Below are 25,257 nucleotides of genomic sequence, written 5' to 3' on the forward strand. Positions count from 1 at the left end.
CTCACTTTATGTCTCTCACTCTGAATGTGGGTATCAGACACGAAAACAGATCATTACATTATTTTGGGAGAACAAGGTAGGGCGTACCCAACTCTGTCTCTGGTGCCAACAAAGGCACCCCAGAGGAGGTGGCTTTTGAACTGACTTTTGAAGGACGAATGAGAGTTTTCTATGCAAAAGCATGGTGGAAAGGAAGGAGGAAAAGGAAATATGAATTGCAGAAGCAATATGCAAAGTCATGGGAAGAATGATGACACCTCAGGAGAGTAGAGATGAGAATGGAGCAGAAACCAGCACAGAACAGGGTAAATACCAACACTTAAAGAGGGAGATGGAGAGAAGGGGCAGAGGAACCAATAAAGCTGAAAAGGGGAAACAATTTTTAAAAAGCATGAAGGACACTGAGGAGAGAGGTGCCCCTGGAAGTCAAGAGAATGTTTTCAAAAGAAGGGGTAATTGACAGCAACAGATGTTTCCAATCGGGTTGAAAGGGTGGGTAATGAAGAAGCCATAGGCTGGCAGTCAGGATGACATTAGTAACAGGCAATTTGGTTTTGGGACTGGTGGAGCAGGAACAAGACTAGGGTGAGAATAGGGGTTGATGGCATCAAAGCAGCAAATGCTAGTGTAGCAGTGACAAGGAGGCGGGAGAGAGTGCAGGGCAGAGAGCAGACCTGGTGGGATGGGAGCCTGGGGGAGAGTAGGGTGAGTGCCTGACAGGTAGACACATCAACTGCCGAGGACCGGTCGGGAGGAGTAGGCTCTTTTTGTGGCTCATGCCTGGCGAGGAAGTTGAGATAGATTATGTCTGATGGCCTTGGTTGTCCCTGTGGATAGGAGGTGAGGCCACCTGCTAGAGCGAGACAGGTGAAGCTGAACTCTTCTTTTCCCCCACCCTGTGAAGACATCTCACACCACCTTTCCATCACATTGGCTGCCCCCCAGCCGGAAATAAACCTTCACAGCCTGAAATAAATATTTTAAATGAGAGATACATGTTTTAAAACATCTTTGTGTTTTCCATGTTTCTTCAGCGTCCAGTGAGAAGGAGAACGCGCAGCCCTTTGTGGTCCTGCCCAAGGAATTCCCGGTGTACCTGTGGCAGCCATTCCTCAGACATGGCTACTTCTGCTTCCAGGATGCCGCTGACCAGAGGAAGTTCAGTGCTCTCCTGAGCGACTGCATCAGACATCTGAATCACGGTATGCACGGCTGCCCTCTGGTCCCCAGTTAGGCTGCCTTTTCTCAGTTGGTCTGGTCAGTCATCTGTTAGAATGATTCCAAGAAAGAGCCGCGGACGGTGCTGCCTCTGGAAGGAGAGGGAAATCGAACGAAGTGAGGGTTTTGTACGCAAAGAGCGAGGCCAGCTTGCTGGTTGTTTAGTCAGGGCAGGGAAGCCTCAGCGCAACAGGACGTGGAGTAGGTATCTGATGGCACATGTAGACAGAGCACCGTATTCATGCATATAATTTTGAGCATAATTCCTCCCCTTCCTTCTTCCTGATTTTTAAAAATCTCAGTGACAGCAAGAATGTACCAATTGTCCCTGGCAAAATCCTAGTCCTTTTGACATTTCTTGTTTATTTTCACGTTTATTTCTGAAGAAGTTACTCAAAACTTTAGGGTACATAAGAATCGCCTGGAAAACTTGCTAAACAGATTTTTTTTTTTGGGTCCACCTTCAGATATACTGATACTGGGGCCCTGATTTTGGTTTTCTAACAAACTGCCAAGGGATGCTGATGATGTTAGTCCGTGGACCACACTTGGAGTTGCATTGCTTCAGACCCTGTTGCCTCTACGTACCGATTTCATTACTACTGGGTCCATAATAAAAAAGATTTCTCTTTCCAGTATGTGATGTTTTTGATAAATTGATGTGAATGCTGGTTTTTCTGGACTCTGCAAAACCTTCAGGTACAGATAATTGAGCTCTTTGTTACTTGGCAGTTGGAAAGGTAACCAGTCAAATGTTATTGAGGATTTACTCTGTGCCAACCTATAAAGGTATTAGGAACAGAGTAATGAACCATGCAAAGTTCCCCTCTTTGGGGTCTACATTCAAACAGGAAAGAGGGCCAAACACACGTACAAATTCACAAGATAACTTGATAGTTATCAAAGTTATGTGTTACAGAGTAACAAGAGGTTACTATGTAGGGAAGAAGGGAGAAGGCTTGTCAGGGGAGGCCTTTCTGGGCAGGTGACATTTGAGTTGAGTCACCTCATCCATCTGTGCCTTTACTGTATTTCCTAATAATTTCATTGTACATTTACTTTAAAGTTCTGAGGTTTCCCTGAGAGGGTCAGTGCCACGGAGCAAAAGTCACTAGTGATGCATCTCAGTCTGTTCTTGATTTTAGCTTGTGTAATGACAGAAGGCTAATGGAAAAAGATAATGTCACCCTATTTTGCTCTAGCAACCCTGACCAACATTCATCATAATATTGGCTCATAACTCATTAGGGACTTTACAAAAATGATAACCTTATTAATATCTTACCTTGTGGTTTTGATGTTTTAGAGACAAAGAATTCCCCAGCACTGCCTGCACCGTCTAACTAGTACACTTACACCTCTGTGTGCAGGGCCTTGGTCTAGTATGAACATGCATTTGGCACTAAACACAAGAACCATGAAGTTTCACTAAGCAGAGAATGTTCTCCACCCAGCCAGATGGGACTGGCTTCATTCCCCCTTCCGTGTCCATAATAGGAGTTTCTCTGGGGAGTTTTTGGAAGTTATGTAGCCTGTATTTAGAGTCCATTTATGGAAGATTTCAGTCGATTCACAACCCCACTCTGCTTTCCAGTATGTTATCAAAGGCACTGAGATAATGGGGTCTAGTCACATTGCCCTTGTTCTGTGTCACATTCCTCTGTCCAGAAACCTCACTTTTTGCAGACTTAACGTGATTTGGCATAGCTTCCAGTGGCTCCAGTCAGAACCAGAGACCATCAAAACATTGTAGGGAACTGTCTTTGACTGTCATGGGCCAATGAGCTCATGAATCTCTCCCTTCTCGCCTCTATTTCTTTGTTTTGGACGGCACAATGTACCACCCATCTTTACTGTGTCACACTTTTTTTTTTTTTCTTTTTGGTTTCAATCTCTGCCTGTTACTCATTGTGGGATCTTGACTAAACCAGTAAGAGATTTCACAAACTCCCAGTTAACCATTATTGTTTCCATAATAACCAAAAGAGTTTAGAAATAGGTATAAAATGAGTGCTGTGATAAGGGCCAGAAACCCTGAGGGGGCTTTGGAGAGGCTGCTGAGTTCCATCCCCAGGCTACCAGGGCCAGAGCTGTATGCCTTTGTCATTGCCCCATTGGCTCTCAGGCCAGCATGCGCCGCCGTTGACAACTAGGTCCAAGATATTCTAGCAGCTGATGCTGGGCTGCTATTGATCTGTCCATTCACAAGTCCTCAGGATCTTTTTTTCCCACTTTTATTAAGATATCATTGACATATAACATTGTATTAGTTTAAGGTGTACAACATAATGATTTAATGTATGATCATTGCAAAGTGATCAGCACAATAAGTTTAGTTAACACCTATCACCTCACGTAGTTAACAAAAGTTTTTCTTGCGATGAGATCTTTTAAGCTCTACTCTCTTAGCAACTTTTCATATACAGTACAGTATTGTTAACGATAGTCACCATGCTGTACATTACAACCTGTGTCTTAATTTATCCTATAACTGGAAGTTTGACCCCTTTAACCCAACCTCTCCCCACCTCCTCTGGCAACAACCAATCTGTTCTCTGTTTCTGTGAGTCCTGTTGTTTTACGATTCCACATGTAAGTGAGATCACACAGTATTTGTTTTTCTCTGTCTGACTTAGTTCACTTAGCATAATGCCCTGAAGGGATCTTTCAGGGAAGATCATCTCGTTGCCTTCATGGTAAGTTCTGCCAACGATTTCTGTTACTTGGGGTTCCCAGGTGCTCAAATCCCACCACACAGCCCAGGCCACTTGCCCCGGGAGTTCTGGGTTCAAATCGGTCTAGGTACCCATGTCCATTCATTCTGAACCTGGAACCACTTCTCCTGTTCCTCCTTATGAAATGGTTTTTTTCCTATTTAACCCCGACAAAGGGCTTAATTACACCCTGCTCTTGGACAATAAGGCTATATCCTGAGGTAGGTAAGGGCAAGTAGAGGGCTCTCTGCTCCTCCTTCCTTCAAGTGACAGATCTTCCTCTGGGTGCCTCAAAGATGATTTTCACTCATAAGGACCGTAGAGGGGTGCGTGTGTGTGTGTGTGTGTGTGTGTGTGTGTTGTTTTTGGCACCCCTTCACTGAGCAGGCATAAGAAAACTCCACAAGATTAATCTTCAGCAATATACTGGACTAAATATCAAGCCCACTGTGTGAGGGAGAGGGGAAATTTCCCCTTCCCCACCTTGGTTCTTTTGGCTGGCAATTAAAATGACACAAGGCATGTTAACGGAGAAAAATCAAATCTATTACATGCGGATGGGGGTTCACTTAAGTATGAAGAATTTCAAAGACAGCAAGGCAAGATGAGGTTTATATATATTCTGGACTAAGGAGAAAGAGCTGGGGGTCTGAGGCTTTTTTTCCCTTGAGGGAAAGTGAGATAATTCACAGGAAGATAGGAAGAGTTAATGTTTGCTGGGCCATCCAAAGACAGTGGGGCACAGAGAGGACTCTGATCAAACAGCTTTGCTTAGGCTCCTCCCTGTCTACCACTCCTAATTTCAATACTTTATTACAGTTATCTATGGTGATAGCTTCTTCCTGGGACAGTCCTCCTACCTTAAATTCTTTTAGGCAGTAAAGGGGAAGTTCAGAGGCTCTTCCTGAGTCTTCTGGGCTTTGATTGTCTTCAGCTCAAAATAATCCTCATGCTAGAGTAGCACAACTTGGGGCAGCCTGCCCTCAACCCCATCAAGTGACATGTACCTAGAGTAGCTGCTGTCTTCTGTCCTTTGGGAATCTTACTGCAGCCCCTTGTCCCTGATGGGAGAAGTCCAGGGTTCTGGAATGTCCACTTCTACAAAAAATGGGACTTATATAAAGCCAAAATGTTCTAAGACAGTCCTATTGTCCAAAATCCAGTCCTATTCAGAACTGTAGTTTGCAAAATATGGTTCTTGTAGTTACAGGGATATAGCTAAAACTATTAACACATATAGAAGACTGTATACATGCAATGTGGAATAATGATCATTATCAATGTGAATCTGTCCTTGCAGCTCAGGATAATCATTTCTTGGCATAAGAATTTTCAGGAAGGGGAAAAAGTGTTCCTGGCAGGGAAAATAGATATGTTGGGGCCAGGAAGAGAGTCAGAGCACGGACTATTAGAGGAACTGAACGAATTTCATGTGGCTGGGGCTTAGAGAGGAGGGAGGTGCCAAGCAAGCGTGGAGAGATGGGCAGGAGCCAGACTGTAAAGGGCTTTGTGGAGCATATTAGGGAGTTTGCGCTTTACTCTAGCATCAGTAAGAAACCATTAAAGGGCTTTAAGCAGATAAGCAACTCCAACATATTTTCATTTTAGAAACGTCACACGTACTGGCTGCTGTGTGGGCAGTGGATGGGAGGGTAGCCGCTGGGATGCCAGGAGGCCACTTAGGAAGCTTTGGCAGGCTACAGATGGCGGTAGCTTGCACCAAAGAGGTGACAATGGAAATGGCAAGAGGTGGCTGAATAAGAGAGATATCCAGGAAGTAGAATCAATAGAACTTAAGGATAGATCATGTGTGGAGTGAGGCAGTGGGAGAACCCAAGGAAGAGCCCCAGGTTTCTGCCATTCTTTGAGATGGGAACCTTGTGTGGAGAGGAGCAGCCTCCAGGGAAAGGAAACGACGTGTTGCAGATGTTGAGCTGGAGAAGTCTAGGGACATCCAGGCGAGCGCGTCTCATAGACAGATGCCTGGACAAGGCTGGAGAGCTGGAGCACAATCTAGAGTAGAGACAGATGGGAAGTCAGCAACCTGTCTGTGCTCATGGAGTTGGCTGAGGGCCTGGCATCTGGTACAGGCTCTGTAAACATGTCCACCCTCCATCCTCATGTATAGTTGCAAATATGCCCACGTGGGAGAAGCATGGGGCATGTGTGTTGAAGTAGATTAAAGATGTTTGTATCCAAAATCTGTAAGCATTAATATAAAATAGGTTGGTGACTTTGTGTTAAATACTAACTTCACTCACGACATGGGCCTATGATTTTACTGTTGAGTATCTAAACAACATGTTCCTTAGGAATACAAAGTCTGTGAGATTCAGTAAATCAGGGTCTCTGACTCACCCTCTTCAAGAGATAACACTCAAATGCCAGTGTCTCTTCTGTATTTTATTTCAAGTTCATTGCTACCAATCTGTTTTGGGACTCATAAAAAACATTCCCAGAGGCTTTGAGTTGATCTTACTTTTCCCAGTTACTGCCACCTTCTTCCATGTGTGACAGTCAGATAAATCATATTTAAACACAATTTTTGATTAAAATCCTTCAGTGGCACTGCCATTTTCAAAAAGATGAAAATTCCAAAGAGACTGGCTATTGTGTGCCTGATTTCCTACTATTCTCAAGTACAAGCCTCCTCTCCCCCAACCTTGCTACCCTACCCCACCCACCTGCTTTTTTTTTTTTTTTTTTGCGGTACTCGGGCCTCTCACTGTTGTGGCCTCTCCCGTTGTGGAGCACAGGCTCCGGACGCGCAGGCTCAGCGGCCATGGCTTACGGCCCCAGCTGCTCCGTGGCATGTGGGATCTTCCCGGACCGGGGCACGAACCTGTGTCCCTTGCATCGGCAGGCAGACTCTCAACCACTGCGCCACCAGGGAAGCTCCACCTACCTGCTTTTAATGAAAGTTTTACCTAGACATTTTTGGCCTTCTCATACACCTGAAACACCCACTCCTCACCTATTCGAATTCTCTTTTATTTCCTTAAGAACAAGCTTCAGTCTGACCCCTGCCACAAAGGCCACAGGGCTAACTTCACTAGTGCCTATTATCTGTTCCACTGATTGGATGCTCACCACAATCTGCCTTACATTATTCATTTTCATGTCTAGTTGTCCTATTTCTCCAACTCTATTGCAAATTCCTGAAGGAGAATCTTGTATCATCTTTTGTGTCCCTTTGTAGTGCTCAGACATATATCTTGTGTTTCATAAAATGGTTCAAAGACACTAGTGAATTAATAACTTAGTACCAAAGTAAAGCTGATTTCAGAATTGAAGTGTGATTTTAGAGATGACAGTTACAAATGTGGTTTGGCCTAATTCATAAACACACTGGCATGAGTAAGTGAAAGAATTGTCAATACAAAGCATAAAGTATTTGAGGAATAAGGGAATCACATGTCAGGCAGCAATCATCAGAAGAAGGTGATTCTGGAAGGAAGGTGGAATGATGGCACGTTTTGTTCAGCAGTACTGTGCTAGCTTGAAGGGACAGTCAGGACTGCCACTGAACAAACGCCAGTGGTTCCCATCATCATGAACACTAAGAAATAGGGCACAGTAGAACATCTGGGAAGCATAAGGGCACGTGCACTGGAAAAGATACTATTAAAAAAAACACATATATCTTAATGAAGAGAACACAATCATGTAAAGACACTTTGCAAACTTCTGCTTTAACTTGGACTAGTTCAATCACCTATGACATTTATGTTATTCAAGGGTGCATGTGATGGAGTGAGTTAGGCTGAATGTGGCGCTATAATAGACGGTTAAACTTTGGAATTGGTTGCTGTCAGGGTTGTATGCCTTGAGCTTTTATCCCAGAAATCCCATGTCAAATCAAATACCTTTATTAGATTGGATTTTGACACTTACATGTTTTAGGTGTTCAATTAATGATGCTGAATTTAATAGAATTTTATTTATTCATTTTTAAATAAATAAATTTATTTTATCTTTGGCTGTGTTGGGTCTTCGTTGCTGCACACGGGCTTTTCTCTGGTTGTGGTGAGCGGGGCTACTCTTCGTTGCAGTGCGCAGGCTTCTCATTTTGGTGGCTTCTCTTGTTGCGGAGCACGGACTCTAGGCGTGCGGGCTTCAGTAGTTGTGGCACAATGGGCTCTAGAGCTCAGGCTCAGTAGTTGTGGCACATGGGCGTAGTTGCTCTGCAGCATGTGGGATCTTCCCGGATCAGCGCTTGAACCCGTGTCCCCTGAACTGGCAGGCAGATTCTTAACCACTGTGCCAGCAGGGAAGCCCCTAAATTGAATTTTAAAACAGAAAGTGTCAGACTTCCCTGGTGGCACAGTGGTTAAGAATCTACCTGCCAATGCAGGAGACACGGGTTCGAGCCCTGGTCTGGGAAGATTCCACATGCCACAGAGTAGCTAAGCCCATGTGCCACCACTGCTGAAGCCTGTGTGCCACAACTACTGAGCCCGCGTGCCACAACTACTGAAGCCTGCGTGCCTAGAGCCCGTGCTCCACAACAAGAGAAACCACCACAATGAGAAGCCCACGCACCACAACGAAGAGTAGCCCCCACTCGCCACAACTAGAGAAAGCCCACACTCAGCAACAAAGACCCAACGCAGCCAAAAAATAAATAAATAAATGAAGTAAAAAAAAAAAAAAACAGAAAAGAGTCGTATGATTCAAATTAGCTAGAGCAAATCCTTTTTGGTGTGTTTATTTGAACACCCATTACCATTCATTAAACAAGTTTATTACTTGAGGGACTAAGTGTCTGACGTGGGCATCAATAAATTTTAACTGAAAATATTCAATGAATTTTCTTTTGTAATATATGAAAACATATTTCTGAATTTATGGCACATACTTATATTTATATACACACACATATCTATGAATTACAAAATGCTAACAGTACTTGGGCTCTTTTGGACACTTTACTGCAAATGAATAATGTTTGACTGGACATAGATAAACAAATACAATTTTTGTAAATATCTATTTGAATGCTTTTACTTATAAAAGGTATTTCACGTTTGTTTCAATGCATTAAAACCTCTATGCATTGTAAACAAAAATGTTCGCTAATTACTGTTTAATAAATAACTAGATACCAATTTCTAGTTTTCATAAACTGTCCCAAATAAACATTTTTAAAAGGATTCTCTCTGCTTGGAGATTAGTCTCTCTTTGAGTTTAGTGTATACTCTTTGCCTCACATAGGTAATACTTGACACATTATAAATATGTGACGTATATGAATATGCCATTTTTTCTTAGGAAGTTATCATTTTCCCCTTTCTGACCCGTTTTTACTGTTCATAAAACTCTAAATTTGGAAGAGATCTTAGTGATTGCCTACTCTATCTCCTCAGAGTTTATTTATGATAAGGCTCAGATAGTAACTTACTTGCCCAAGGTCCCAGCTAGTCAGTGGTAGAGGACCAGTTGTCCTGACACCTAGTCCTTGACTTCTGTTTCAGTTATACATTACCATGTTGTCTTTTCAACATTACTTCTTAAAAGAATTTTTCATCTTTTGGTCAATTAAAGCACATTACTATTAAATCAAGTTACTCTTGTGATACGTTTGCATGATCTAAAGTGAAGCAAACCTGTACCATTCATTGGAGGTCATCTGAGACCTGGGATATGTCTGTTTTTTTCATAAGTAGCAACATCTGATAACTTGGTATTTTGTCCACCGGCTAAACATGACTATATTTTTTAGTTCAGATATGTTCAGGGAAAAAAATATTTGGTAATGTAGCTGTTTAATGGTTAAATTTTGTGTAGTATAAAATGCAAACCATCATATAGGGCCTGAACCAAGATGGCAGAGTAGAAGGACGTGCTCTCACTCCCTCTTGTGAGAACACCAGAATAACAGCTAGCTGCTGGACAGTCATCGACAGTAAGACACTGGAACTCACCAAAAAACATACCCCACATCCAAAGACAAAGGAGAAGCCACAATGAGACAGTAGGAGGGGCACAATCACAGTAAAATCAAATCCCATAACTGCTGGGTGGGTGACTCACAGACTGGGGAACACTTATAACACAGAAATCCACCCACTGGAGTGAAGTTTATGAGCCCCACGTCAGGCTTCCCAACCTGGGGGTCCGGCAATGGGAGGAGGAATTCCTAGAGAATCAGACTTTGAAGGCTGACGGGATTTGATTGCAGGACTTCAACAGGACTGGGGAAAAAAGAGACTCCACTCTTGGAGGGCACACACAAACTAGTGTGTGCATCAGGACCCAAGGGAAGGAGCAGTGACCTCAGGGGAGACTGAACCAGACCTACCTGCTAGTGTTGGAGGGTCTCCTGCAGAGGTGGGGGTGGCTGTGGCTCACCATGGGCACAAGGACACCGGCAGCAGAAGTTCTGGGAAGTACTCCTTGGCGTGAGCCCTCCCAGAGTCCACCATTAGCCCCACCAAAGAGCCCAGGTAGTCTCCAGTGTTGGGTTGCCTCAGGCCAAAAAACCAACAGGGAGGGAACCCAGCCCCACCCATTAGCAGTCAAGAGGATTAAAGTTTTACTGAGCTCTGTCCACCAGAGCAACAGCCAGCTCTACCCACCACCAGTCCCTCCCATCAGGAAACTTGCACAAGCCTTTTAGATAGCCTCATCCACCAGAGGACAGACAGCAGAAGCAAGAAGAACTACAGTCCTGCAGCCTGTGGAACAAAAACCACATTCACAGAAAGATAGACAAGATGAAAAGGCAGAGGGCTACGTACCAGAGGAAGGAACAAGATAAAACCCCAGAAAACCAACTAAATGAAGTGGAGATAGGCAATCTTCCAGCAAAAGAATTCAGAATAATGATAGTGAAGATGATCCAAGACCTCAGAAAAAGAATGGAGGCAAAGATCAAGAAGATGCAAGAAATGTTTAACAAAGACCTAGAAGAATTAAAGAACAAAAAGAGATGAACAATACAATAACTGAAATGAAACTACACTAGAAGGAATCAACAGCAGAATAACTGAGGCAGAAGAACGGATAAGTGACCTGGAAGACAGAATGGTGGAATTCACTGCTGCAGAACAGAAGGAAGAAAAAAGGATGAAAAGAAATGAAGACAGCCTAAGGGACCTCTGGGATAATATTAAACGCAACAACATTCACATTATAGGGGTCCCAGAAGGAGAAGAGAGAGAGAAGGGACCCGAGAAAATATTTGAAGAGGTTATAGTTGAAAACTTCCCTAACATGGGAAAGGAAATAGCCACCCAAGTCCAGGAAGCACAGAGAGTCCCATACAGGATAAACCCACGGAGAAACACACCGAGACACATAATAATCAAATTGGCAAAAATTAAAGACAAAGAAAAATTATTGAAAGCAGCAAGGGAAAAACAACAAATAATATACAAGGGAACTCCCATAAGGTTAACAGCTGATTTCTCAGCAGAAACTCTACAAGCCAGAAGGAAGTGGCATGATATACTTAAAGTGATGAAAGGGAAGAACCTACAACCAAGATTACTCTATCCGGCAAAGATCTCATTCAGATTTCATGGAGAAATCAAAAGCTTTACAGACAAGCAAAAGCTAAGAGAATTCTGCACCACCAAATCAGCCCTACAACAAATGCTAAAAGAACTTCTCTAAGTGGGAAACAGAAGAGAAGAAAAGGACCTACAAAAACAAACCCAAAACAATTAAGAAAATGGTCATAGGAACATACATATCAATAATTACCTTAAAAGTGAATGGATTAAGTGCTCCAACCAAAAAACACAGGCTTGCTGAATGGATACAAAAACAAGACCCATATGTATGCTGTCTACAAGACACCCACTTCAGACCTAGGGACACATACAGACTGAAAGTGAGGGGATGGAAAAAGATATTCCATGCAATTGGAAATCAAAAGAAAGCTGGAGTAGCAATACTCATATCAGATAAAATAGACTTTAAAATAAAGAATGTTACAAGAGACAAGGAAGGACACTAATGATCAAAGGATCAATCCAGGAAAAAGATATAACAATTATAAATATATATGCACCCAACATAGGAGCACCTCAATACATAAGGCAACTGCTAACAGCTATAAAGGAGAAAATCGACAGTAACACAGTAATAGTGGGGAACTTTAACACCTCACTTACACCAAAGGACAGATCATCCAAAATGAAAATAAATAAGGAAACAGAAGCTTTAAATGACACAATAGACCAGATAGATTTAATTGATATTTATCGGACATTCCATCCAAAAACAGCAGATTACACTTTCTCCTCAAGTGCGCATGGAACATTCTCCAGGATAGATAACATCTTGGGTCACAAATAAAGCCTCAGTAAATTTAAGAAAATTGACATCATATCCAGCATCTTTTCTGACCACAACGCTATGAGATAAGAAATCAATTACAGGGAAAAAAACGTAAAAAACACAAACGAATGGAGGCTAAACAATACGTTACTAAATAACCAAGAGATCACTGAAGAAATCAAAGAGAAAATCAAAAACTACCTAGAGACAAATGACAATGAGAACATGATGATCCAAAACCTGTGGGATGCAGCAAAAGCAGTTCTAAGAGGGAAGTTTATAGCTATACAAGCCTACCTCGAGAAACAAGAAAAATCTCAAATAAACAAATTAACCTTACACCTAAAGGAACTAGAGAAAGAGGAACAAATAAAACCCAAAGTTAGCAGAAGGAAAGAAATCAAAGATCAGAGCAGAAATAAATGAAATAGAAACAGAGAAAACAATAGCAAAGATCAGTAAAACTAAAAGCTGATTCTTTGAGAAGGTAAACAAAATTGATAAACCATTAGCCAGACTCATGAAGAAAAAGAGAGAGAGGACTCAAATCAATAAAATTAGAAATGAAAAAGGAGAAGTTACAACAGACACTGCAGAAATACAAAGCATCCTAAGAGATTACTACAAGCAACTCTAGGCCAATAAAATGGACAACCTGGAAGAAATGGACAAATTTTTAGAAAGGTATAACCTTTCAAGGCTGAACCAGGAAGAAATAGAAAATATGAACAGACCAATCACAAGTAATGAAATTGAAACTGTGATTAAAAATGTTCCAACAAACAAAAGTCCAGGACCATATGGCTTCACAACTGTATTGTATGAAACATTTAGAGAAGAGCTAACACACATCCTTCTCAAACTCTTCCAAAGAATTGCAGAGGAAGGAACACTCCCAAACTCATTCTATGAGGCCACCATCACCCTGATACCAAAACCAGGCAAAGATGCTACAAAAAAAGAAAATTACAGACCAATATCACTGATGAATATAGATGCAAAAATCCTCCACAAAGTACTAGCAAACAGAATCCAACAACACATTAAAAGAATCATACACCACGATCAAGAGGGATTTATCCCAGGTATTCAAGGATTCTTCAATATATGCAAATCAATCAGTGTGGTACACCATATTAACAAATTGAAGAAGAAAAATCATATGATCATATCAATAGATGCAGAAAAAACTTTTGACAAAATTCAACACCCATTTATCATAAAAACTCTCCAGAGAGTTGGCATAGACGGAACCTACCTCAACATAATAAAGGCCATATATGACAGACCCACAGCAAACATCATTCTCAATGGTGAAAAACAGAAAGCATTTCCTCTAAGATCAGGAACACGACAAGGATGTCCACTTTCACCACTATTATTCAACATAGTTTTGGAAGTCCTAGCCACAGTAATCAGAGAAGAAAAAGAAATAAAAGAATACAAATTGGAAAAGAAGAAGTAAAACTGTCGCTGTTTGCAGATGACATGATACTATACATAGAGAATCCTAAAGATGCCACCAGAAAACTACTAGAGCTGATCAATGAATTTGGTAAAGTTGCAGGATACAAAATTAGTGCACAGAAATCTCTTGCATTCCTATACACTAATGATGAAAAATGTGAAAGAGAAATTAAGGAAACACTCCCGTTTACCACTGCAACAAAAAGAATAAAATATCTCGGAATAAATCTACCTAGGGAGACAAAAACCTGAATGCAGAAAACTATAAGACACTGATGAAAGAAATTAAAGATGATACCAACAAATGGAGAGATATACCATGTTCTTGGATTGGAAGAATCAACATTGTGAAAATGACTCTACTACCCAAAGCAATCTACAGATTCAATGCAATCCCTATCAAATTACCAATGGCATTTTTTACAGAACTAGAATGAAAAATCTTAAAATTTGTATGGAGACACAGAAGACCCTGAATAGCCAAAGCCGTCTTGAGGGAAAAAAACAGAGCTGGAGTAATCAGACTTCCTGACTTCAGACTATACTACAAAGCTACAGTAATCAAGACAATATGGTACGGGCACAAAAACAGAAACATAGATCAATGGAACAAGATAGAAAGCCTAGAGATAAACCCACTCAGCTATCATCAACTAATCTATGACAAAGGAGGCAAGGATGTACAATGGAGAAAAGACAGTCTCTTCAATAAGTGGTGCTGGGACAACTGGATGGCTCCATGTAAAAGAATGAAATTAGAACAATCCCTAACACCATACACAGAAGTAAACTCAAAATGGATTAGAGACCTAAACGTTAGACTGAACACTATAAAACTCTTAGAGGAAAACATAGGAAAAACACTCTATGACATAAATCACAGCAAGATATTTTTTGATCCACCTCCTAGAGTAATGGAAATAAAAACAAAAATAAACAAATGGGACTTAATGACACTTCAAAGCTTTTGCACAGCAAAGGAAACCATAAACAAGATGAAAAGACAACCCTCAGAATGGGAGAAAATATTTGCAAACGAATCAACAGACAAAGGATTAATCTCCAAAATATATAAACAGCTCATGCAGCTCAATATTAAAAAAACAAACAACCCAGTCCAAAAATGGGCAGAAGACCTAAATAGACATTTCTCCAAAGAAGATATACAGATTGCCAACAAACGCTTGAAAGGATGCTCAACATCACTAATCATTAGAGAAATGCAAATCAAAACTACGATGAGGTATCACCTCACACCAGTAAGAATGGGCATCATCAGAAAATCTACAAACAGCAAATGCTGAAGAGGGTGTGGAGAAAAGGGAACCCTCTTCCAGTGTTGGTGGGAATGGAAATTGATACAGCCACCATGGAGAACAGTATGGAGGTTACTTAAAAATCTAAAAATAGAATTACCATATGACCCAGCAATCCCACTACTGGGCATATACCCAGAGAAAACCATAATTCAAAAAGACACATGCACCCCAGTGTTCATTGCAGCACTATTTACAATAGCCAGGCCATGGAAGCAACCTAAATGCCCATCAACAGACGAATGGTTAAAGAAGATGTGGTACATATATACAATGGAATATTACTCATCCATAAAAAGGAACAAAATTGGGTCATTTGTTGAGACTTGGATGGATCTAGAGACTGTCATACAGAGTGAAGTAAGTCAGAAAGAAAAAAACAAATATCGTATATTAACACATATATGTGGAACTTAGAAAAATGGTACAGATGAACCAGTTTGCAAGGCAGAAATTGAGACACAGATGTAGAAAACAAACATATGGACACCAAGGCGGGTAAGCAGCAGGGGGGCTTGTAGTGTGATGAATTGGGAGATTGGGATTGACATGTATACACTGATGTGTATAAAATGGATGACTAATAAGAAAAAAAAATGCCAACCATATATGGTTTTTATACAATTTAAATAAAAACTCTGATTTGTAAAGGAAGATTATACAGCTTTTGAGGACATGGGTTGGAATACTTTTTAAATGTAATTAATCTAAAATAAGCCAGGCAGAGGAAGACAAATAATGCATAGAATCACTTATATGTGAAATCTTAAAAAAAAAAAAAAAAAAAGTTCGAAGGCTAGAAACAGAGCAGAAAAGTGGTTGCCAGGGTGGGGGGTGGGGGAAATAAGGAGAGGTTGGTAACAGGGTACAGAGTTTCAGCTATAAGATGAATAAGGTCTGAGGATCTAACGAAAAACATGGCGACTGTAGTGATAACACTGTATTGTATAATTGAAATTTGCTGAAAAAGTGGAACTTAAATGTTCTTACCTCCCCCCAAAAAAGATAAATACGTAAGGTGATGGATGTGTTAATTAACGAGATGGGTGGAATCCTTTTACAACGTACACATAGATGAAATCACCACGATGTACATTTTAAACGTCTTGTAATTTTATGTCAATTATACCTCAATAAAGCTGAAATAATAGGTCTAAACATGTTTTATTCATAGTGTTTATACTTTTGGATTTACTTAAATTACTTGAAGCTCTCAAAACAGTCTAAGAGTTGGACCTGAAAGAACAGGTCTCCATCAGAGACCAGAAAAAATAGAACTGCTCCTCTCAGCCATTTAGCATTTATCACCACCAGTTCATATATAGTCTTTGGTTCATTTGTTGTCTAAAGCTATGTTGCCATGGAACTACTCTTGAATATTTCTTTTGGCCTGTCAAACACACGCTATAGTTTCAGTGAAACCATGGATTCCTGCCCATCTTCCCCCTCCACTTTCAAGGAATCAAGTAGTTATTTTGGTATGAAGGTCTAAAAATTGTGTTATTGTGGTAGTTAAGGGTGACAAATTGGAACAATAATAGAAAAGATTAAACAGCCAGAGAGTTAAAGTGAATTCAAGCAAAAATTTTTTGTCTGTGCCATTTGGATTGGGTGAATTCAAAAACCACAGGACAGTTTTTGACATTATTATGACTGAAAGCTTGAATAGCTTTCCAGGTTTTTTACTTGTAGCTGGAATATGGTTAAGACTGAAACACACTTATTAAGATGACAGAGCAAATGGTATGGTTGTTTTAATATGTGGCTAGATAATCAACATTATGAAAGAGTTCTGTTTGGCATGTGTTCCAAATTTCTTTTAAAAATCAACATTCAGGAGAGCTTGGAGAAAATTCTCACCTATTGTTATAGAATGGTGAGCTACAGTACTCCTTCCTATGCTGTAAAGAAATTTAGAGCATGTGAGATGGAAGAGACCATACTAGGAGCTATTGTTCATTCTGTTAGTTGTTTTGAGGTTTTTAAATTAAATATTGAGTAGCTATAAAAGAAAGCTTAGGAAGCTTACAGAAGATATAAAGAACATTACTGTTACCTCTGTTATTTCTTATGTGCCTCTCCCTGATCCTATTAACTTCTTTTCCCTTTGAGAGAGCACCATCCTGGATTTTGTAGTTTTATCACATGTGTTTAATCATTTTGCATGTTCTTAGACTTAATCCTATGGAATTTTATGACATCTTCTTTCATGGCTTCTGTTCTTCAATATTATATTCCAGTGATTCACCCGTGTTATTGCTTGTAGCTGTATTTCATTGATTTTCATTGCTGAATACATTCCATTATGTTAATATGCTATAATTCCTAGTATCTATTTTACTGTTGATAGGCATTTGGGCTGTTTCCATTATTTATTATTAGCGGTGCTGCTGTGAACACTTTCTGTTTGCTGCTTGTTTATAGAAATTTACTTTTGATTTGATTTGCTAACGTCTTAAGGAATGTTCACATCGTGTGTTTGACCTGTAATTTTCCTATTTTGCAATGACATTTTTAGATTTTGCTATCAAGGTTATTCTTGCTCTGGAAAAGGAGTTAGAGAGTGTTCCTACCTCTTCTTTTCCCTTTTATATAATCTGGAATAGTTTGTTTGAGACTAGAATTACTAGTGTATTTTTCCATTTGGTAGAGCTTGCCTGTAAGACCTTCTTAATTTAGCATGCTTTTTGAGGGAAGATTTTAAACTACTGACAGATTTTTAAATTGTTATAGGATTATTCAGTTTTTCTGTTTCTTAAGTCTGTTGTAGTAGGTTACAGTTTTCTAGAAATGTATCCATTTTGTTTATGATTTTAAAAAATTAGTGGCATAAAGTTATGTATAACATCCTCTTGTTTTTAAAGAATATACTCACAGTGCCCCCGTTATTCTCTGTAGCATCTGTACTTGTTCCTTCCTTATTTCTCATGTTGTTTATTTGTACCTCCTCTCTTTTTTTCTTGTTCAGTCTCACTAGAAGTTTGTCAGTTTTGTCAACTTTTTCAAAAAACCAATTTTGGACTTTGCAGATTATTGTGTATCTGTTTTCTATTTTGTTAATTTCTAATGTTGTCATTTAAAATTGCCTTTTTTCTGTTTCCTTGGGCTTATTTTGCTAGAGTTTTTTTCTCACCTCTACAATGAATAGGTGCTCAGCTCATTGTGATTGTTTTAAAATGCTTTGACACCCTTTCCTTAAAAAGCAAAAAAAGGACCTGATTTTCCTCCTCTTGTGAACAAGACTTAGTGACTCATTTCTCACAAATAGAATGTGGCAAAAATGATGGTATGTGGCTTCTAAGAATAGGTCACAAAAAGAACAGCTTCTGCCTGGCTTTTTCTCTTTTGGATCACCCACTTGGGAGAACCTAGCCACCATCTAGTGAGAACACACAAGCAGCCCTCTGTGAAGGGCCACGTGGAGAGAAACTGAGGTCTCCCTGCCAACAACCAGCACCCGCTTGCCAGCTAACAACCTTGGAAGTGGATGCTTCTGTTTCATTCAAGCCCTCAGATGATGTGACTGCAACCTCACGAGACACCTCAAGCCAGAACCACATAGCCATGCTTTTGAAATCCTGACCCACAAAAACTATGAGAGAGGATAGATATTTATTGTTGTTCTACACCATTAGCTTTTGGTGTAATTCGTCTTGCAACAGTAGAAACTATTATAATATATTCATTAATCACCAGCCCTTCTACCCTGACATAAGCATTTAAATGCTATAAATTTCCCTCTACATATTGTTTTAACTAAATCCCACAAATTTGGATAGGCAGTATTTTTCATTATCGTTAAGATTTAAATATTTTCTGATTTCCATTATTTCTTCTTCTTTGACTTATGAGTTACTTAGAATTATGTTTCATAATTTCCAAATATATATTGTATATTTGTTATTGATTTCTAGTTTAACTGCATTTTGAACAGAAAATATAGTCTATATGATATAATCCTTTAAAATTTGTTGCACCTTACTTTATGGCCCTGTATGTGGTCGATTTTTATAAAAGCTCCATAGGTAATTGAAAAGAATATATATTCAACAGTTGCATACACCCGTTAGCTAAAGTGTGTCAATTGTGTCATTCAAATCTTCTGTATTTTTACTAATTATCTTTTATTATGCTAAGTTTATCAGTTACTAGGAGAGGTATGTTAAAATTTGCCACTATGATGATAGATTCTTTTCATTTCTATTAACAGTTGAATTATATTTTGTTACATATTTTGTAACATATATATATATAACTAGATGAATACATATTTGACATTGTTTTATCTTCCTAGTGAATTGAACCTTTTATCATTATGAAATGACCCATTTTACCATCATGCTTTTTGCCTTCAAGTTTATTTTGTCTGATATTGATGCAGCTACACTAACTTTCTTTTTCTTTAGGGTTTGCATGGAATATCTAGTTAGTAAAAACAGCAATCTTTTAAATGGAGCATTCAGTCCATTTACATCTACTATAATTATTCACATAGACCTACCATCTTATTTTGTATTTTCTATACATCCCCCATTGCCTTTTCTCTACATTCTTGCCTTCTTCTGGATTATTATCGCTCTACAATAGATATGTGTATATTCCACTTATATTTTGTTAGCCTGCATAACTTAACTTCTCAAAGTCAAAAATTAACCAGTATCCTTAATTTTCTCTCAAAAAATACAGAGAACTTAAAACATTTTAACTCCATTAACACTAAACCTCCCTGCCCCCCACTGATAGGCAGGCTATTGTTGGCTTGAATTTTAATTGTATCTTTTTATCTTAACCTTCCAGTGTATTACTGTTACTGCGTTATACACTTTTAATGTTTGCCACAGCTTTACCACTCTTTGTTCATGATTCCTTCTTACATCTCAGACCTTCCATCTGGGAGCATTTTCTTTCTTCCTCAAGTATATCCTGTAGAATTTTCTTTACTTTAGGATCACACGTTCTTAGATTTTGTTTATCAGAAAATGTCTTTATCTCATCCTTATTCTTAAAAGATATTTTCACTACATATGAAATTCTCGGGTGGCAGTTATCACCACATCGAATATTTCATTCCACTGTCTTCTGGCTTCTGTCACTTAAGTCGAGAAATTTGCTATCAGCTTAATTGCTGTTCTTTCGAGAGTAATTTGATCCCTTTCTCTCTTATTTTTTATTTTTATATTTTTTAAGATGTTGGGGGTAGGAGTTTATTAATTTATTTTATTTTATTTTTATTTTTTGCTGTGTTGGGTCTTCGTTTCTGTGCAATGGCTTTCTCTCCAAAATTTACAAGCAGCTCATGAAGCTCAATAAGAAAAAAACAACCCAATCCAAAAATGGGCAGAAGACCTAAATAGACTTTTCTCCAAAGAAGATATACAGATTGCCAACTAACACATGAAAGGATGTTCAACATCATTAATCATTAGAGAAATGCAAATCAAAACTACAGTGAGATATCATCTCACACCAGTCAGAATGGCCATCATCAAAAAATCTAGAAACAATAAATGCTGGAGAGGGTGTGGAGAAAAGGGAACGCTCTTGCACTGCTGGTGGGAATGTGAATTGGTACAGCCACTATGGAGAACAGTATGGAGGTTCCTTAAAAAACTACAAATGGAACTACCATATGACCCAGCAATCCCACTACTGGGCATATACCCTGAGAAAACCAAAATTCAAAAAGAGCCATGTACCAAAATGTTCATTGCAGCACTATTTACAATAGCCCGGAGATGGAAACAACCTAAGTGTCCATCATTGGATGAATGGATAAAGAAGATGTGGCACATATATACAATGGAATATTACTCAGCCATAAAAAGAAATGAAATTGAGCTATTTGTAATGAGGTGGATGGACCTAGAGTCTGTCATACAGAGTGAAGTAAGTCAGAAAGAGAAAGACAAATACTGTATGCTAACATATATATGGAATTTAAGAAAAAAAAATGTCATGAAGAACCTAGGGGTAAGACAGGAATAAAGACACAGACCTACTAGAGAATGGACTTGAGGATATGGGGAGGGGGAAGGGTAAGCTGGGACAAAGTGAGAGAGTGGCATGGACATATATACACTACCAAACGTAAAATAGATAGCTAGTGGGAAGCAGCCGCATAGCACAGGGAGATCAGCTCGGTGCTTTGTGACCACGTAGAAGGGTGGGATAGGGAGGGTGGGAGGGAGGGAGATGCAAGAGGGAAGAGATATGGGAACATATGTATATGTATAACTGATTCACTTTGTTATAAAGCAGAAACTAACACACCATTGTAAAGCAATTATAATCCAATAAAGATGTTAAAAAAAAAAGATTTTGGGGGTAGGAGTTTATTAATTTATTTTATTTTTATTTTTTGCTGTGTGGGTCTTCGTTTCTATGCGAGGGCTTTCTCTAGTTGTGGCAAGCGGGGGCCACTCTTAATTGCGGTGCGTGGGCCTCTCACTATCGTGGCCTCTCTTGTTGTGGAGTACAGGCTCCAGATGCGCAGGCTCAGTAGTTGTGGCTCACGGGCCTAGTTGCTCCACGGCATGTGGGATCCTCCCAGACCAGGGCTCGAACCTGTGTCCCCTGCATTAGCAGGCAGATTCTCAACCACTGCGTCACCAGGGAAGCCTCTCTCTTATTTTTTTTTAAACATCTCTTTGTCTTTGGTATTCTGCAAATTCACAAGAATGTGTCTTAGCTGTGATTTCCTATTTATTTATACTGCTTGAGGTTATCTGTGGGTTATTATTTAATCAATTTTGGAAAACTCTTAGCCATTATCTCTTCTTCTCCCTCATTCTCTGTCTCTTCTCCTTTGGGGAGTCTGATTAGATATATATTATATGTTCTTATTCCCTTAACCTTTTATTTAAGATTTTCCATATTATTTTTTCCTAAACAGTTTCTACAGATCTCTATTCTCAACTGTATTTAATCTGCTTTTAAACACATCTATTGAGTTTTAATTTTTATATTTTTTATTTCTAGTTTGATTTTTTTTTCTAACCTGAATCACCTTAAAATTGTCTCTTTCTGTTCACTCACATTTTCAATTCCTTCTTTTATTTTTAAACATGTTAAACTTAATATATTTTGTATCCTGTGGTTGCTAATTCCAACGTCTGAGATCTTTATGGGCTGTATTCTGCTGTCTCTTATTTCTCTTCATTCTTGCTCATGGCACCTTATTAACTTGTGTACTTTGTGATTTTTTATGATAAGCTCATATCACACTGAGGCCAATTGAAGGTGAATTCCTCTAGAGAGGATTTGTGTTACCTCTTACCAGATGCTTGAGGGCACTGCTAGATATTTGGACCACTCATCTCATGTGAATTTAGGCCATAAAGCCTGTGGGCACAGGCTTATGAATATGCGTTCTCATGAGAAATATTTATCTCCTTCACTCAGTGCCAAGGTTTCGAGACAGGTAATTTTCCGTGTCATGGTCTAAGACCATTTGTATGCAGGTGGTTTCTGCAGTTTAATTTAGTACCTTATATGGATTTGTTGCCAACCCTCTTGAGTTGGGCCCTGACAAGGGTCCTCCTGCTTGGTGTCGCTTGTGCCAATAGAATGAGATTGATTTCGGTTCAGAAGCAAAGGAAAGCTTTATTCTTTGATCAAAGAATGGAGACACTTGTGCTCTACAACTCACGCTTTCCTGGGCAGGCCCTTGGCGGGGTTGCTTTAGAGGGTCCTGTCTGTGGAGGGAGGGGGCAGAGTTCTTGCCAGTTGGCAGCACAGGGATGTTGCACATGGTGTGCCAGACTGAAGTTCCAGGCAGAGCATCTCTACCCACGGCCTGCCGCCACCGACTTGAATTGCAGTATGGCGTGCAGGGCTTCTGCACGTGGCAGCAGTCCTTCACTGGGAACTCTATAATCCGATGTGTTAGGCACGAGGCATCTGCACCTGGCCCCCTATAGGCAAGTGAAACTAGACTAAGCACAAAGGAAGAGGTTAGACCTTATCACTTAGATTCCATCTTAGTTTCCTGGGGACCCCAGTAGGTTTTGCCAGTGACAGATTGGGACTTTGTTTGTGGTCCTCAGCATCCTGGGAGGCTATGAAAAGAGTAGCTAAAGGTTATTAGCTTAAAGATAGTAACGGCATTAGGTCTAATAATGCCTTTACTTTTCTAAAAGTGGCTTCAAGGCTTGACTTACATTTTGGTGTTTTATATTAGTTTCCTAGAACTGTTTTTGGGTTTTGTATCAGTTTGCTAAGGCTGATGTAACAGAGTACCACTGACTAAGTGGCTTAAAACACCAAAAATTTCTTGTCTCATCATTCTGGAGGCAAGAATATGTTGGAAGGCTTGGTTCCTTCTGAGGGTTGTGAGGGAAGGATCCATTCCAGGCTTCTCTCCTTGGCTTATAGAAGCATCCCTTCTATCTCTGCCTTTATCGTCACAAAGCATTCTCCCTATGTGCATGTCTGTGTCCACATTTCCCCTTTTTATAAGGACATCATTGTATTAGGGCTCAACCAACCCCAGAATGGCCTCATCTTAACTAATTTCTTATACAAGGACCTTCTTTCTAAACAAGGTCACTTTTTAAAATATTGGAGGTCAGACCTTCAACATATGAATTTTGGGGGAACACAATGCAACCCATAACAGATGACTTACTTTATTGCCAGCTCATTGAGGCATTTAAAAATATTACTTACAGTGTAATTTATCCAACATATTTTTATTTTCAGTTAGAGGATTGGTTAACGTGGAGAGCCTACCATATTGTTGGATACCAACAGATAAAATTTGAACAGTGTTCAAAAGTTAATTGCCACTAATAGCAGTTTTACAAAGGCCACTTCCATCTTGTAAGCCCCCATTCATTTTGCAACCGTGTTGTATTGCTCTTGAGGTTCTGCAGCTGTACATTTGCCTCCTTGCCCTTGGGGAAAAGACTTAAAAGCTAAAGCTGACATATAGAACATTTTCAAGTTCTAGGGCCACTTTAGGAATCAGTGTTTTGGTCCACTCTGTTGAATGCTGTCTGCAACTGTAGCACATGTCAGCCATGACAATAATCATAAAGTCTTCTGTCATCAAGATTAAATTATACCCTATATGCTATGGGTAAGATGATAGAAAAATGTGGACTACATCTTACAAAGCTTTCCATTAAAAATAGTTCAAACCTTTCCTGTGTATAAAGGGTTAAGTCTCAGCTCTGAAAACTTTGCTTAATCTGAAGCTCTTATTTGTTTAGGGTTATCTGTAGACAAGGATTTTTAGCCATGTTTTTCAAAATGTGGTCTGTGAACCACTTGTCCCTGAATGACCTGGTGTGGGATCAGGGTGGAGGTGAAGATACTTAAAATTTCAGATTCCCTGGCTTTACCCCACACCTACTAAATGAGAATCTCTGAGGAGTGGAGCCCAGAAATCTGTATTCCAAACCAGCATCACTTCAAAGTTAGAGGATGGTTACTGCCTAGGGTCTCCTCTAAAATGTAAGATATTTTGCTTTAAGCAACTTAATTTTTGTTTTTCTTAAATTACATTCCTGATAGTTAGGATTTTTATAATATGAAATCAGTGTTTGAAGTGACATTCAATTAATAGTTAAAAAGCAGAGAAGGGCCACAATGTGCTTAGCAATTATGTGATAAAATTGAACCATTTATAATATCTCAGTTAGGGTACTACAACTTCATAGAATTTCCTTTTTGAGAATTATCTTAAATCTAACAGCAAGTAAAACTGGGATGTATTTTATTTACTTACTGAGTTTTACATTCCCAATGTGAGCCTTTTTCTTTTCTACTGAATTATCCAATTTTACATGAAAGCTCCCTCTGCCAAGTTGTACCTTGAGTGTGTGTGTGTATGGACGATCTCCTTTAAAAGATGACTCTTTCCCCTTCTGCCTGTGTCGTCTTCTTCTAACTACTGTATAGGAGAAAAAGCTTTTCTCCACCCTCTTAGGGTCCCTGGCTTGCTCTGAATATTAGACTGGCAAAGACAGATTAACAGGAGAAAAGCTTATAGATTTATTTAATATAAGTTTTAGATGACATGGGAACCTTCATAAGGAAATGAAGACCTGAAGAAACGGTTAAACCTGAGTGTTTTTAAGTGTGATGAAGAGTGGAAAGTCATGAAAAGATATGAGCTAAGTTCAGTAAACTGGGGGAACCTTAGCATGGTCTGTTTGTTCAGATTCTTCTTGGTGTCCCCCTGTTTTGGGGATGAGGAAGATCCTTCCTCCGGGTAGAGGGAAGGCACCTCTCACCAGAGGAGAGGAACCTTG

The 25,257-nt window shown here is 39.5% G+C and overlaps 1 protein-coding gene across 2 annotated transcripts in view; it reads left to right on the plus strand.

The window, feature by feature from the left end:
- Window positions 1-25,257, plus strand: part of NIBAN1 (niban apoptosis regulator 1) — a 160,910-nt gene that overhangs the window by 78,741 nt on the left and 56,912 nt on the right. For both annotated transcript variants that reach the window (XM_033437970.2, XM_004275226.3), the window contains exon 5: window positions 1,035-1,202. In XM_033437970.2, coding sequence (XP_033293861.2) covers window positions 1,035-1,202 — 168 coding nt within the window. The remainder of the gene's footprint in view (window positions 1-1,034; window positions 1,203-25,257) is intronic.

The sequence above is a fragment of the Orcinus orca genome, chromosome 1, assembly GCF_937001465.1.
Source record: "Orcinus orca chromosome 1, mOrcOrc1.1, whole genome shotgun sequence".
Lineage (NCBI taxonomy): Eukaryota > Metazoa > Chordata > Mammalia > Artiodactyla > Delphinidae > Orcinus > Orcinus orca.